Raw genomic sequence first — 16,472 nt, forward strand, 5'->3', positions numbered from 1 at the left:
CAAATCAATGGAGAACCATATAAGTTTTTAATTGACACAGGTGTTACTTTGTCTGCAATAAACCCCACAAATTTACAAAAACCTCAAGAGTCATGGGGGTTACTAATCAAGGACAGATTTTAACCCATTTACAGCCTGTTTTTGTATCTTCAGGTCCTATAAAGGAGATGCACGCATTTTAGATACTCCAGTAAATTTACCAGGAAGAGATCTGTTATCTAAATGGAATTGCCAAACAAAATTCTCTGGAACAGGAGAAATACTATTAGATTTACCTAAAGCCAATCAACAGGTAGACTCTACAATAGAAAATACTTTAAGTGAAGAAGCCTATTGCTATTTGCAAGCACTCAGCTTACCATCAAAAGAAGGTCATTTCCTACTTCATCCAATTCTGTGGAAGTCTTTCTTCTGTACCTGAAAGTTTGTGGGCCACTAATTCTACCAATGTTGGTCGGATCCTAGCAGCTGAATCAATTAAAATTCACATAGATATCTCTCAACCCTTACCTTAAAATTTTCAATACCCTTTAAAACAAGAAGCTAAGGAAGGGCCTGCTCCTATAACACAAAACTTTTTAGCTAAAGGCTTAATAATCCATTGCACCAATTCTTGCAACACTCCAGTTTTCCCTGTTAAGAAACCCAAAAATTGGGGCTGGAGATTTGTACAAGACTTGCGTGTAATTAATCATATAGTAATTCCAATATTTCCTGTAGTTCCTAACCCTTACTTGTTCCTTTCTAATGTCTGCCCTGAAGCAACTCACTTTACAGTAGTCAATCTTTGCAATGCTTTTTTTTTTTTTTTAAGCATTCTAGCCCCTGGACAGTCAATATTTCTCTGCCTTCACTTGGGAAGATCAACAATTTACCTGGACTGTCATGCCCCAGTATTTAACGAAGTACCCCACCTATTTTTTTTCCAGATTTTATATGCAGATTTACAGATTTCACAGTTCACTCAGGTGTCTACATTATTACAATATGTGGATGATTTACTGGTCTGCTTTAACTCTCAACAGGCATTTCTTACTGATAGTATCCTGTTGTTAAAACATTTGGCCAGAGGAGGTCACAAAGCCTTTAGAGAAAAATTAGTTAGCCCAACCTTTCATTAAGTGCTTGGAACATATTATTTCAGCAAAAGGGGTCACTATAGACCCCAAAAGAAAAAGATCATCTTAGCTTATCCTGTCCCTATTACCAAGAAAGTTAAGTGGATTTCTAGGACTCTGTGGCTGTTGTGGAGCTCAGGCCGTTAACCAAAATGTCTGCAGTTTTAATCCACTAGCCATCCTTGGAAACCGTATGGGGCAGTTCTACTCTGTCCTATAGGGTCACTATGAGTTGGAATCAACTTGAAGGCAATGAGTTTGGTTTGTTTTGGGTTTTTTGATGGCTATTGCAGAACTTGGATACCTAATTTTTCTTTGCTGGTTCAACCTCTTTTCCATTATCTAAGAGCTGACCACTTCCAGCTCTCCAAGGATGGCCAAAAGTCCATCACTCAACTAAAAGAAGTGTTAATTAACACTGTTGCTCTAGAGTTTCCTAATTATAATTTAGACTTTTTGCTTTTTGTCTGCAAGATTTCTGAGAATGCTCTAGGAGCTCTCACTCAAAAACACGGAGGTCAACAGAGATCCATTGGTTATTACAGCATCCAGCTTGTCCCCATCACGAAGCTATGCCCCTGGTCTTAGAGCAGTTGCTGCAACCACTAGACCAGCCAAGACCACAGGAAATGTTGTTTTAGGAAGTTTTCTTGATGTCTATGTCCCTCATATGGTGCCAGTCATTTTAAATTCAATACTTACTCAATACCTATCAGCCAGCAGCCTGGCTTTTTAGGAAGTTCTCCTTTTGGTCACATCTAATATTCAGTCACATAATATAACCTCTCTGAATCCAGCTACATTGTTACTTTTACCTAATAATGATGACCACTTACCCCATGATTGCTTAAATCTTATCAAACAGCTTTTGTCTCTTAGACCAGATTTACAAGGAACTCTCTTATCAAATCCTGATTTAGTTCTATTTGTTGATGGGTCACATTTAAAGCCTGAACCTACCAGCTGTCATTCAGGAAGTATATGTTGTAACAGCATCAACCAAGGTCTTTGAAAGTAGCGCCCTTCCTAAAGTTACTTCAGCTTGCTAAACTAAACTCACTGCACTCACGAAGGCTTGCAAACTGGTTTCTTGATGGTCAGTAATTGTTTGTACGGATTACAGGTATGTTTTGGAGCTATTCATGATTTTGACATGTTATGGAAACAAAAGAGGTTCCTAACTTCTTCTGGGACCCAAATTAAAAATGGCCCTTTAGTAGAAGACCTCTTATAAGCCCTTTTGCTTCCTTCTGAGATTGCCATAATTAAAATCCAGGCCCACCAACCCAGTGGAACTCCACCAACAGAGGAAATTAAAAGAAATGATTTGGCTGATAGAGCACCTAAAAAAGCACTTCTCAAATCACTTTTTAAAGACACCACCCTCATTCATGACCATGATAATCATAATGAAAAGAAAGGAATAGATAATAATAATAATAAAACAGAACTCCTGGAAATATGGCATCTATAAAATGTTGCCCACCAAAATGTGACCCAAAAGAAATTTCAGAATCACTTTCTAAACACCAACAATTAACCTCCACAGAAGAAACTAGAATATGGGCACAGGCCAGTTGTTATCAGGATCCAGCCACTAGATTATGAATCGAGCCTAATAAAAAACCGATTTTGCCACAATGCTTACATGTTCCTATGGTTAGAAATCACTGGCATGATAACACAGGAATAATGATAGATGAACTAATTGGGGCTTTAAAAGCCTATTGGTGAGATTTTCCTGTCACTGTAGATCATGTTTTTTCTCATAGTTTTAAAAATCACTCTCCCCACATCCCACCCCCTGTTTCTATCCTGTCATTGCTCCTTACAAGCTTTTAACAGTTACGTATGGTCCCCAACATTGGGGGACTGTTTCAAATGATGAAAAACCTTTTAACATGCTTGTAGAGAATTTCTTTATACCTGGAGGAACTGCCTTAAAGGATTTATTTGAACATCAAAAATCAGCCCTACATGATGAGGTTGAAAAGTGGAAAAAACATGGTTGTTCTAAATGCCCCACCTCTGGGATATGGATGGGACCCAACGAGAACTTAGTTCTCCCCAACTCCCTACAAGAACCTGTACCAGAGCATTGAACATGAATACCCATTTGGGAAGAGACAAGATGATGGAAATTTTAAAGCTATATTGTGGGAGCAGGTTTATGAAGCTGCTGAACAAGTGGTTTCCCAATGTTCAATTTGCTCTAAATTTAATTCAGTTAAACGTTATAAAGTTCCACCTGGGAGATTTCCCTTGCCATCAGGACCAATGCTGGAATGGCAGATTGATTTTATCCAATTCCCTCCTCCCCCTCAAGTGATTACAAGTTTGTATTAATAATGATTTGTAGATTTTCTCACTGGGTAGAAGCTTTCCCCAGTTGTCACGCTACTGCTACACTTGGGGCTAAAAAACTTCTCGAGAACATTATCCCCACTTGGGAAGCCCCAAGGGTCCTTTTCAGTGACTGAGGCACCCATTTCACTGGGCAAATAATTAAGCAAATATGTAAAATCTATCCCATTTTTCAAAGACTTCATTGTCCTTAACACCTTGAACCCTCTGGTCTAGTTGAAAGAACTAATAGTATAATAAAAACTCAACTAGCCAGACTTTTCAAATCCTTACAATTGCCTTGGACTAAGGTGTTCTCTCTGGTTCTTTTAAATTTAAGAACTACTCCGTTTGAACCTCACAAATTGACTCCTCATGAAATTATCGCTGGATGGCCAGTGACCGTCCACTATTGGGCAACATGCCCTGATTCAAATGTAGTTCAATGTGATTTGTTTCAATATTGCAAATCTTTGATGCAATATTCTAAAGAATAATTTACACCAGTTAAGGAGGCTTTTGATAATCAAGCAAGAAATATCTAAATTATCTAATGTTCAAACTGGAGATCTTGTTTACCGGAAAAGACATCAGTTAAAAGGTTCTGTCTAACCTCGATGGAAAGGATTTTTTTTTTTTTTTTTTTGGTCCTTCTCACTAATCCTTTGCAGCTAAATTATAGGGAGTTAAGGCTTGGATTCATTTATCCCAACTGAAGAAAGCCCCAACTCCCATATGGACTGTTGAGCTTTCTGAAGTTTTGAAATCAAAATTAAAAAGTTTATAAATTCACCAGGAAGACAAGCAGATGATGGCTGGGTAAAATGATTTCCAGAGATCTCTGGACCTGACTTGAAACTGCCTGTGGAGCCTGAAGTAAAAGTTGGACTGTTTGCATTTTTATCATTCCTTGTATCTTTGTAATATTAGCTGTTATGCATGATTGTGGAATTATATCCTGGTAGTTTTGGTGACTATATTATGCCGATTGTTATCTTTGAAATAAGTTGTTAAAATGACGGCATTAACTCTTTTTTAATTATTCTTCGTCACTGGGATCATAATTTTTACTTGTGGGTATTTAGATGGTTTTAATGACCTAGCTCATCTGTAGTGCCACCTTCTGGCCATTATAGTCATTCTTGCTTAATTTGAATTTATAATTTGCCATTGCTTTTAAAATAGCTTTTTGTATTATAAACTTGAACTTTTAGGATGAAAAAAATCTATCTGTAGGGGTACTAAGAATTTGTTTTCTGATTATCCTAATTTTTTTTTTATTGCCATTGGACTCCAATTGTGGGGCATTATTTCTTGTTTTAATATGGTGTTCTTCCCCTGAAAACCCAAACCCCTTTTTGTAACACCACTTTTAGAGAATAGTTATATTTCTTATGACCTGTCTGGGATTGGAATCCACATTAGTTCTTCTTTTTAAACTCTAATCACATTTTTATAATTGTTACACCATTTATATTCTATTGACCACTTGCTACTGATGTCCATCACAGATTAATTTAGTAAGACACATGAATATTGGCGTAATATTGTATCTTTTGATCATTACCGTTCTAACTATATTTGTCTTTTATTGGTTGGTAGCCTTTTTATCCTTCCTTTATGTCTTTTACTGCTGAAATTTATTTTGTCATCACTATTATTTGTATGCTAGTGGCCCTTTGTTTATTTCTTTTGAGCTGTTTGTCCACTATGAAGCCCTTTTAAACTTTCTGCACATACTGCTGCTCATCACAGCTCCCATTAATTCTTGGCATAAGAATACCTTTGATAAGCTCACTCAGACAAATCTGACTGAATGTTGCGTCTGTCATCCTTTACCCAAAACTGTACATGAGAACTCAAATCCATTATTCTCTCCCATACTGAAGTGTAGCTTTATTCCTCCTGCTACCATCAATTTTAACATCACCTTTAGGTGAGCCATACATATGAGATTGTTGTGTCCTCCTGAGATACTGACTCAACCCCAAGTCCCATGTTTCAATCTGACTCGGATTAGAGTTAAAGAGTGTTCCAAAGTATCCTGGATCGCCTCTTCAGATTGTAAAAACAAGCCCTTAATTTCACATAATGTCCCTTCCAGAATTAGAATGTGGCTTTTTCAGGAAACTGAATGGCACATCTACAAGGAAAAAGGTCTTTTTGTGTCTAAATGTGGAATTGGCTATGGTTAGGATAACTGTATTTGCAACAACTCCTTGACAGAGAATTGGTTTGGACAGATGAATCAAACCATCCCTCTCACAGGTAAAGATTCCAGGACTGGCATAATATATGCCCCATATGGATATGTATTTCTATGTGGAGGATCAAGATACCCCACCTTTGCCAATTCAAAACCAAAGAATGAGTCCTATACCTTGGCTTTATCCTATTTGGATGGTTGGAATATGACAGGCCAATGGACCTTAGGCCACATGGGAATCCCTTTAGTCATCCATTCTTACAATGAGAGTTTACATAGGACTGACCACCTGAAACTATAAGAAAGGAGGAGAGACAAATGGTCAAGAGATGAGCAAGGGAGAGACCAGTTTCCTGGTTTAGGTTATAGTTTTTTGAGACTATTCGTCCCTTGCTATGGAGTAGGAGATTTAGAACATGCAGTCCACAACGTCTCCAGAACCACAGATGGAATAGCAGATGATGTTGCCTACACTATGACTGCTAAAGAGAAATCACTGAACTCACTTGCCAAAGTAGTTTTGGATCATTAAATTGTCCTAGATTTCCTGTTAGCCCAGCAAGAAGGGGTCTGTACTATAGCTAACCCCTCTTGTTGCACCTGGATTAATACTAATTAATTAAACTAATTCACCAGAAGGCTACTTGGCTCCATATATATCCACCTTCAGACTCCCCTTTTCTAGATATTTTCATCTGGCTACCCTCAGGCATAGGATCATGGATTAAGTCTATATTGTCAGCCAGATTAATAATACTCATTGTCATTGTAATAATTCTACGGACTATTAAATGTTGTGTGAAACATTTAACAAATGCTGTTACCCAAAAGACTCATTTAATGCCTATGAAAAGAATAATGCGCATTGACAGTACTTATATTTCAGACACACCTGAGCCTACTCCTTGAGTAAGCCAACAGATGTAAGGTTATTCCTCTAATGCAGCCTGCCCTGCATTAACCATCAAATAGTAAAACCACAAAAGCAAGAAGCTAAAGCTATGGCACAGTGAAGACATCAAACAGTTCTGCTGCCTTTTCATAGTTTGATTTTTTTTTTTTTAATTCTCAGTCGATTCCCCTGAAAGTGACAGTCAAGAAATCAAACGAAGTGTTGTGTTTGGACAAATCTGCTGCAAAAGACCTTTCTGAAATGTTAAAAAGCAGGGATGTCACATTGAGGACTGGAGTGCACTTAACCCAGACTATAATATTTTCGGTTTCCTCATATGCATGTGAGAGTTGGAATGTGAATAAGGAAGACCAAAGAAGAACTGATGCCTTTGTATTAGGGTATTGGCAAAGAATATTGAATGTGCTGTGGACTGCCAGAAAAAACAAATTTGTCTTGAAAGAAGTACCAGACAGGGGTTCATTCTGTTGTGCATGGAGTCACTATGAGTTGGAGCTGACTAGACGGTAACTAACAATAGCAACAACCTTTTCACATGCATAGCATGTCTTAAAGACTTATTAAATAAGCAGCCATTCAGAATAAACATATGCTTAAAGTTCATGCAAAAGAAAATCTTCTTTCAGAATAATGGTCAGTGAACTGATCAGAGAATTTCTCTTGAAACCCTTGATCAAAAGAAGGGAATATGTAAGGGAATGTTTTTAAAAACTGAGGTACCTGATAAGATCTGAAATGGCCATTTTGAAGACTGGCTGCAATTCCTTCTTTGTTTGTTCCATTTTCACCCTAGTGGCAGCCATCTTCCATGCTGCTTCTAAGAGAGGAATGTTCAGTAACGATGATGTAACTACGCTGCAACTTCCCTGAGGGAGATGTCCAGTATTGATGACATAACTATGCTGTGGCCCACCCCACCACATACCCTTGTAATTACCACACTGTGACCAATCTAAGAAAAATATGTAAATCTTTTTAAGCCAATCATCTTACAAGCTTGTGCTATAGGAAGTTCTGCCTTATAATGCTCTACTACCAATGATCTAAGCCTGTAAATACCAATCAAGTAATGTCTTTAATGATCTAAGTTTTTAAACATCAATCAAGTAATGTGCTTCATATCCTTTGTCCTCCTCATAAAACGTCACTGCTCAGTTGCCATTTGGATTACTGGATTCCACTGCATAGATTTCAGTCTATCTCCTGCTCACGCTGATTTTTTTTTCAGTAAGTCTCTCAATTTTATATTAATCAGAGTGTAGATGGTTACTCACTGACACTAGAAAAAAGCTTATCTATACTAAAAGTATTATATAAGATCATATATAAATTCAACTCTTCATAACATATATATATAACCCATTTCCATCAAGTCAGTTCCAATTCATAGCAACCCTATAGGACGGAATAGAACTGCTCCATAGGATTTCCAAGGAGAAGTTGGTGGATTTGAACTGCTGACCTTTTGGGTAGGAGCTGAGCTCTTAACCATTGTGCCACCAGGGCTCTAACTACATATATATGTAGAGGATAAAGACTAGAAGGAAGATGCAGAAAAGACATTTAGTTATAGTGGTAAGATTATGAGGATTAAAAATCTTTTTATTCTCTTTCTTTACAGCTATTTTATTTTTTAAGATTTCAAAACATTTTTCTTGCTACTCACACTTACCCTTTAACCAAGATTGTGTAAGTGTGGAACAATGAGTCATAAGGGCATTACAGAACATCATTGTATGTAAATAAACCTACAACAGATAAATGAACAAAAGCAAAAAATCCTGAAAAAAGAAGGTAAGGTTCCCAAGAGAAATGAAAACACACATCCACAAAAATTTTTACATGAATGTTCATTATATATAACAGCATTATTCATAATAGCCAAAAAGTAGAAACAACCCAAATGTTTATCAACTGATTAACGGAGAAACAAAATATGGAATAGGCATACAATGGAATTTTATTCAGCAAAAGAAGGAAAGCAGTACTGATACGTGCTACAAATGGATAAACCTTGAAAACTATACACTAAGTGAACAAAGCTAGTAGACCATATATAAAAGGATTCTAATTATGTGAAATGTCCAGAATAGGCAAATCCATAGAGACAGAAAGTAGATTAGTGGTTACCTAGGGCTGAGGGGGAAAAGGAAGAATGGGAAGATTGGAGGGTGACAGCTAAGGGTATATTTCTTTTGGGGGTAATTAAAACATTCTAGAATTGATTGAGGTGATGGATGCACAACTGTGAATATACTAAAAATCATTGAATTGTGCACTTTATATGAATGAATTATATGGTATATGAATTATATCAATAAAGCTGTTTTAAAAGGAGAGATGTCAAGAAGGAACTCTGTATGATGGCCTTTGCTTTCTTCCTTGGTTATCTTGGCCAGGCTCTGGGAAAGGGGTTCTTCATGAAACACTTGTGTAGCAGGAAGAAAAGTATTGTTTTATTAGTTGTTGCCAAAATGTCCCTGGGAGAACCAAATGTCTTTCCCTAGGAAAGAGCCTTCCTAACTCACTTGGGGATAATTGGCATTCAGAAGGAGAAAGCAAAGCTAGAGAACTGATATTTATTGAGAATTTGAGGGCAAGGAAACTGAGAAGAAGGGGAAGGTTATGCAATAAGGTGAGGGGCTAGAACATTCTCGGACAGAAACAACTAAGAGACTCAGGAGAAGAAAAGTCTAATATCTGAAAATAAATTATCTGCTGAATCATGCTGTGATGTAAGCCTTCCTTGATGTTGCCCCTGCATTGGCAGTAAGAGACTATTGTCTTTTTTGAGTGACATTGGTCGCACCTCTAAGTTGCTAGAGACAATGGAACAGCTTGCAGTGCACAAGGCAAAGAATGAGAATCCAGCAGAAATGAGAGCTATCAACGGTCAATGAGACATAAGCCCCTGAAGTCACAGTAATCTTCTAAAGAAAGATTAGGTGTTTTAATAAATTTCATCTAAATATTAAAGGACGTTGGGTTATATACTCTTTGAAGGCCAGAGTTTCTGGCTGTGACATATGTTGCAGGGCTGGGGGGCATTCATGCATTACAGGCCTTTGAAGTTGAGAGAAGCAGAAAATGGGGAATGACAGAAGAAGAGATGAGTGGAGCCACTAGGACAGGAAGGAGCATTGCCTTCAGCGACAGAGATGCCAACAGCAATAGTTAATATTTGTTGAGCAGGGCAGGGAGAGGCACTATTTTACTAGAGGCTTCTTCTGGCTGACTCTGGAAACAAGCCTGTGAAAACTGTGATGCTGACACCAGAGAATTTTGGTAAGAAGGTACCATCAGGGATTCTTCAAGGAAATACCTCACACAACATAGCCCACCATAGCCCTTAAAGATCCTTCGACAGCTTCTATCTTGTCTTGGACGTAAAGCCCCACTCATTGGATGTTAGGAAGAAGGTCCAATCATAAGGTTTTCTTTGGAGGTGAGCCAGCTGACTTCATAACTCTGCAAAGTAGAGAATCAAGCATAATCTAGACTTGTTCTAAGTGCGAAGAGACCTAAATGGAAGAGTAGGAGGTACAGGTAGTACTTGGAATGGCTAACTCACTGACCACTCCAGTTCTGGTACATTGGAAGGCAGCCCGCAAATCGACGGGGGAGGGGGCTAGGAGGTAAGTTGGGAACAGTGACCAGAACACATCTGTCTAGAACTGGGTTTTCTACTTGTACCATGTGCAAGTTGTCCTCCCCTGAAAGGTGAGAGATCTGCCCTGGAAGGAATCATCATGACAGAGAAGGAGGAAAGAATTACTAGCACCCTTCTTACCTGCTCCTTGAAATTGCTGCTTTGTTTCCACCACTGAGAAGTTATCAGTTGGTTCTTTCTTTATTCTGGTGCTCTCTGACACTAAGAAGTTGTTAGAAGAAGATTTGTGCTTCCAGGCCCTCCACTGTCTCCCCAGACATAGAAATACAAGTTCCAAAAGGGTAAATGAGAGACAGAACCCACTGACCCCAAACATGGTCTTTAGGAGGATGGTCTTCTCAGAGGGGCGGGACAGATTGCAGGTTATACTACCAAGGCAAGGCTCTCTACGACATGCAAAGGAGCTGGGCATCTTGAACCCATACAGATAGTACTGACTCCCCAGGGTCACCCCCTCAAGAACCAGTCGAACCCCCATATGTGCCACATAGGCCCAGAGCAGCCTGGGGCTTCCAGTCCCTGAGGCATCTCTGCTGCTCCCCCCTTCTTGGAAAACAGTCTCCTCTCCCTTCTTCACCTTTTCTGATTCTTCCCAATGCCATATCACATGATACAGGGTGAAACCCACGTAGAGGGTGCTGGGCACAGCCACCAACATGACCTGAAAGGCCCAGAAGCGCAGTGGGGAGAGGGGGTGGAAGGCATCAAAGCAGGCGGCCTTGCAACCTGGTTGCTGGGTGTTACACACGAATTCACTCTGCTCATCGCCATAGACCCCAGTCCCAGTGGCAGCCAGCAGCAGGAGGCGGAATCCCAGGAGCACAGGAAGCAGGAGTCGTCCCACTGGGGTGGAGTGCCGGCTCTCTTCAGCCAACAGCTGCCTCAGGAACCTGCCACACATCTTCCTGTGGAGCAAAGAACAAGGATCATTGTAGGTATGTTTTTCACTGCTCTTTAGAGGGCCACCTCTTCACTCCTAATTCAAGGATGGGTTTTTGTTTTTGTTTTTGTTTTGCTCCTCTCTTCTATTCTTCCAAGGATTTGGTTAATCAAATGCCAATTTGATCCTAATAATAATAATAAACCTATTTACTGGTTAATGGAATCATTTATGTAAAATAATAATAGCGAGTGCATGTGGGTGTGGCTATCTTCCCCTTCTGCATTGCTAAGTGGAGAGGAATTCAGTCCATGCCATGTAAGAGGAGACCAGGGCCTGTCTTCGTCTCTCTTTTCCTCCCTCCCTCTCACCCTTTCCCAAAAGCTAATGAGTAAGAGACCAGAGTGGCTTGTTTATTATTCATCTCTTTGGAAAAAACCACAAAATTTTTGCCTCCCCAGTGATGACTGCCAGGTCTGGGGCTACTGCCAGCTTCAGCGGGACCAAATCAGTTCTAGCACTGGGGGAAATATGGATTCCCTTACTGTCTGCTTTTCTCTGGTTCCATGCCCTCAAGTATTCACAGGTGTGTTGGGATGGCCTTAAACTCCCATCACAGTGTTAAGATTGAGATGCTGTTAATTTAGGGGGCTGAGGGGGAGGATGTGGATAAAGCGAACAGAGTCTCAGGCATGGTTTAGTCTGATGCTTTTTAGACCTAACCAGCTTGGGGAGGGGTATATTTTAGGGCGATCCAACAGAATTTCCTTGTTGTTTTGTGTTGTTGAGTCAATTCTGACTCATAGCAACCCTATGTGACAGATTAGAACTGCCCCATAGGGTTTCCTGGAGCCCTGGTAGTACAGTGGTTAAGAGCTCAGCTGCTAACCAAAAGGTTGGCAGTTCAAATCCACCAGCTGCTCCTTGGAAACCGATGAGAGCAGTTCTACTCTGTCCTGTAGGGTAGCTATGAATCAGAATTAACTTGATGGCAATGGGTTTGTTTGTTTCTTATAGGGTTTCCTAGGCTGTAATCTTTACAGGGGCAGATCACCAGGTCTTTTCTCCCATGGAGCTACTGGTGAGTTCAAACTGCCAACCTTTAGCAGCCTAGTGCTTAACCACTGCACCACCAGGGATCCTTCAACAGAGTTTAGCAGAGTTAAATGCAGTGTTTGGGGCCAAAGCCAAAAATGACTAGATAAAAATTCAAAACTTGACTTTCCTTTGCCATTGTTCCTTGGGCTTATATCTGCCTCATGGTGAGAGGTTGGCAGGGGCAGGTTTCAGAAATTCCTCAGTTCCCTCCCCCCACCAAAATGCCATCAAACAACAATGCCAAGTTTGCCATCTTTATTTTTGCCCTAATCAGCAGCCGTCCTCAATACCCAGCAGGTGTTTCAAACCATCCACATCTGGTTCCCCTCACTCTCAGAAGACCACACAAATCTCTTGTTCCAGCAGAGAAAACATAGACTTTGTAAAAACCCTCAGCCACTACTCTTTTATCTTCCTATCGACTTCTTTCTCTAACATCTTACAGAAAGCAATGTCCCCACACCTGTCCCTTTCAAATCTGTATCCTTGAGTTTCTCCTTTCCTGCTTCCTCAGGGATTTGGTTCCCAACTTGTTTCCCCTGTGAATACGCCTAGGTATCTCCCTTTTAACTGTAAGAACAGTAACCTGACTTTCTAAGTTAACACCGCAGCAAATAGAACATGTCTAGTTTGTGTCGTATCTGCTTCCCAATGATAATACCCAGAAAGATTCACAAAACAATTTTTGATGGGCGTTAATGAAATGGATTGACACAATAGCTGGGAACAATGGCCTCAAACATGTCAACTGTCAAGAAGATGGCAGGTGGGCAATATTTAGTTCCGTGACACATAAGGTTGCTGTGAGCTGGAGTTGATTTGGCAGCAACAACAACAGTGTTGTAAACTATAGATAAGAACAGACCACATGCCAAAGTTTGGGCAGAATGGTCATTTCTGTGCGGTGTGAAGGGATGGATTGAGATGCTTCCAAAGGACTGTTCTAAGGGTCTGACTTGACCAGAGAAATATGTTGCTATCCACTAACTGTGAGAAAAGCCACAAGGAGTCACACTTTGACCCTCTGCCTGGCCCTTCAGTTTCTATCATTCTACCCCCACTGCAGACTCTGAAAACTCAAAGGAAGACTGGGCCTCTGAAAACTATTTTCTATAAAAATAAGTTTAAATTTTAGAAGAAATCTACTTTCAGTCCCTAGAAAGATACAAAACTGGACCTATGGTTAAAGACGGCGGACTGAAGATTTAGATTTATCCCCTCTCATTCTCAAAACTGCAAAAATGAGAGTAAATGAATTTTTAAAAATGTATAAACTCACTAAAAATAATAAGATGACCAGTAGCAGAATTAAAATCCACATTGAAGGCAATAGAACAGATTGTAAGGAAAACCAAGTTGGGGTGCCAGAAAACACACTTGGGAAACTCTTCTAAAATTCAGAGGAAGAAAATGAATAATTAAAAATAATAAGAAAGATAAATATATGTGTTTCCTAATTTGAAAATCAAGACAAGAATGAAACAAAATCACTAGCTTACTTCTCAGGTGAGAAAGTACTTAATGAAGTGCCTGAGGATAAAGTAGATTCTTAATAAATGTTTGACTAAGTTTTTCTGGAGGGAAAGTGTACTCCAAAGAAAGCTAAAAGGAAGGCCATATTTCAATGCTAGTAACACCCTCACCTATAGGCCCAGAGTTTCTCAACCCCTTGGGGCTACTGACATTTTGTTCTGGATAATTCTTTTTTGTAGGGGACTGCCCTGCGTGTTTTTTGGCCCTGCGTGTTGTAGGATGTTTAGCAGCATCCCTGGCCTCTACCCACTAGATGTCAGTAGCACCCCTCCCTCCACTGTGACAACCAAAAGATGTCTCCAGTCATTGCTAAATGTTCCCTAGGGGGCAAATTTACTCCCACTGAGAGCCACTGTTTTAGGGTGGCACTGGACTGTCACTTTTCCATTCTTGGCCTTTTATACTAGCTCTATAAAGCAAGACATCTGTACCAGACCATCTGAAAGGGCTTTTCTAACCTTCCATTTGGTGAGGCCATGATAATCTGCCCCGTCTTCCCTTTTCCAGGCTAATGGCACAGCCTCTCTGAACCAGCCCCATTTGTGAGGGTGTCTGCAGCCCTGCCAGCTTCATAAATCCTCAATTTAGAGGAAGCAGCCCCAGGACTGTGAGGGATCCTGCCCTAGCTAACCTAGAGAGTCAGCAGGCTAAATGCTAATTTGGTAAATTCTCATCTCATTTCAAAGTGCAGCCCTACCACCCTCCAAACACATCTCTAGCACATTCCAGGCAGACCTGGAATTTAATAGGCCTGGTATATTCCAAGTGTCAGAGATCTGAATAGCTTCCAGAAGCTTTATCTCTGATTCCTCTCTCTGTTTCCTGCACTCACCCCAGGCTCCTAATCAGACACCCAAATGTCTTCTGAGAAGGTCCCAGAACTGAGCTGAGGCCTCCAAAGCTCACCAAACAGCTCTGGGGACTTGGAAAGGAGAGAGAGGCAGAAGCAGGACAAGAGGGCTTGCCTGAGAACAACTAGGTTTGGAGCCCCCAAATTTAATTCTGAGCATCCTTCTTTGTCATTTGCCCTGAAGCTGTTATCCCCAAAACAACACTTATACTGCACATATTCAAGGACCACATAGAGGCCCAACTTCAAGACCAAGGGAACTGAGGCAGAAAATGAAGGAGGAGATGCTTCCAAAGCCTCAGACTCAGTGTAGTTGACAAACTTGGCTTAAGGAGAAACAGCTCTGTTTTTAGGTTTGGAGAAAACAGTTTGCAAATGGACTTGTTCAAGAGGGACCTGGTGGGATCTGAGCTCAAGAGCTGCAAGAGTGAGGAAAGCCCAGAGTTTGAGGGGATTTTCAAATATGCAAAGTTTTTTTAATATTCAAAAAAAGTTTAATTCTAACATGGCTTTATAAGAGTTCTTCTAAGCATCTCTTGTTCTCTTGCAGAAAAATTTCAGGATTCCATTGGTGGCAGAATCCAGCTCAGAGAGTTCAGTTTTGAGGGGGAAATGTGCACTAAGGGAGGACACAACAGTGCTGGACTCAGGCTCTTTGTTCCACTCTCACCCCACCTGGCCTGGAAAACATTCTAGATTCTTGTACTCAAAATGTGATCCATGGACCAGAAGCAGTGGCATCTCCAGGAATACAGAATCTCAGGCCACATCTCAGGCTTACTAAGTCATATCTTAACTTTAATAATATCTCCAAGCGATTCGTGTGTACATTAAAGTTTGAGGCGCACCCTCTAAAGCCCAACGCAGCCCCACCACCACCATCATCAGGCCCCATGCTATCTCGGCTGCTCTCTGCCCATGTACTCACCTGGAAACTTTGAGCAGAAGCACCAACACCAAGGGAAAGAGAAGAATAGTCAGGCTGAATCACAACAGAGTCTCAGCTCTTCTGAGGTCCTGCTTCCTGCCACCACCCACTTCTTCCCCCTCCCCTTTTCATTCCTGGCAGTCTTATCGTGTGCTGTGGGACCATACCGGATGACTGTCAGAGGGAGTGACACCAAAACAACTGTCTGTAAAAATTTTCTGCTGTGTTTCAGCAGAAATTTATTATTTTTATAAAAATATCGCCGTAGTTATAACAATATAACAACATGGTAGTCCATAGTAGGGGTCACACCATGAGTTACTGCACTGGGTAACACCACTGATTGGAGGATATCTCTAGGCATTTTCTCCCTTGGAGCTGATGATGGATTCGAACCTCTGACTTTTTGGTTAGCAAACAAGAGCTGTAACCATTGTGCCACCAGGGATCCTTCCTGATAGCCTTAGCGAAGAGTAAAAGAAATGCATCCGGAGGAGCAGACAGCTCTGCTGCTAAAGAATGAGCTCTGGAGAATAACTCTGTTGATGAGGATGAGGAGTATATTTTCTAAGTTAGGTGAAACAAGGATTTGCAGATCATCTGAAAGGGGAGAAATGCCTTCACTGTTTTTCAATGTGAGAGTTTTCAGTCAACAACAGATAGAGCTTCCGTATGTTTGAATCTCTACTGGACCCAACCCCCACCCCAAAATACCCAAAACACAGGTTTACTCACAGGAAAATGTGCGTGTGTGTGTGTGTGTGTTCATGTGTGTGTGTGCGTGTGTGTGTGCATGTGCGTGCACAAGTGCGTTTTGTTTCCTCGAGCAACATCCATTCCAGAACTCACCATGGACCTCCGGATGTCCTCTCCTCTTGGCTGGTAGAAAAAACACAGGCTTCCCCTCAGAGTAGGATTGGGATCTGCTTCATG

General features: G+C 40.6%; 1 protein-coding gene across 1 annotated transcript; it reads right to left on the bottom strand.

The window, feature by feature from the left end:
* Window positions 1-9,507: 9,507 nt before the first annotated feature.
* Window positions 9,508-15,609, bottom strand: GJC3 (gap junction protein gamma 3). The gene is made up of 3 exons (XM_049904529.1): window positions 15,540-15,609; window positions 10,371-11,155; window positions 9,508-10,048 (listed from the first exon to the last, which is right to left on the bottom strand). The coding sequence occupies exons 2-3, from the start codon at window positions 11,149-11,151 to the stop codon at window positions 10,041-10,043; spliced, it is 789 nt and encodes a 262-aa protein (XP_049760486.1). The 5' UTR covers window positions 11,152-11,155; window positions 15,540-15,609; the 3' UTR covers window positions 9,508-10,040.
* Between the last annotated feature and the right edge of the window lie 863 nt (window positions 15,610-16,472).

This window comes from Elephas maximus, chromosome 12 (genome assembly GCF_024166365.1).
Source record: "Elephas maximus indicus isolate mEleMax1 chromosome 12, mEleMax1 primary haplotype, whole genome shotgun sequence".
Classification (NCBI taxonomy): Eukaryota; Metazoa; Chordata; class Mammalia; order Proboscidea; family Elephantidae; genus Elephas; species Elephas maximus.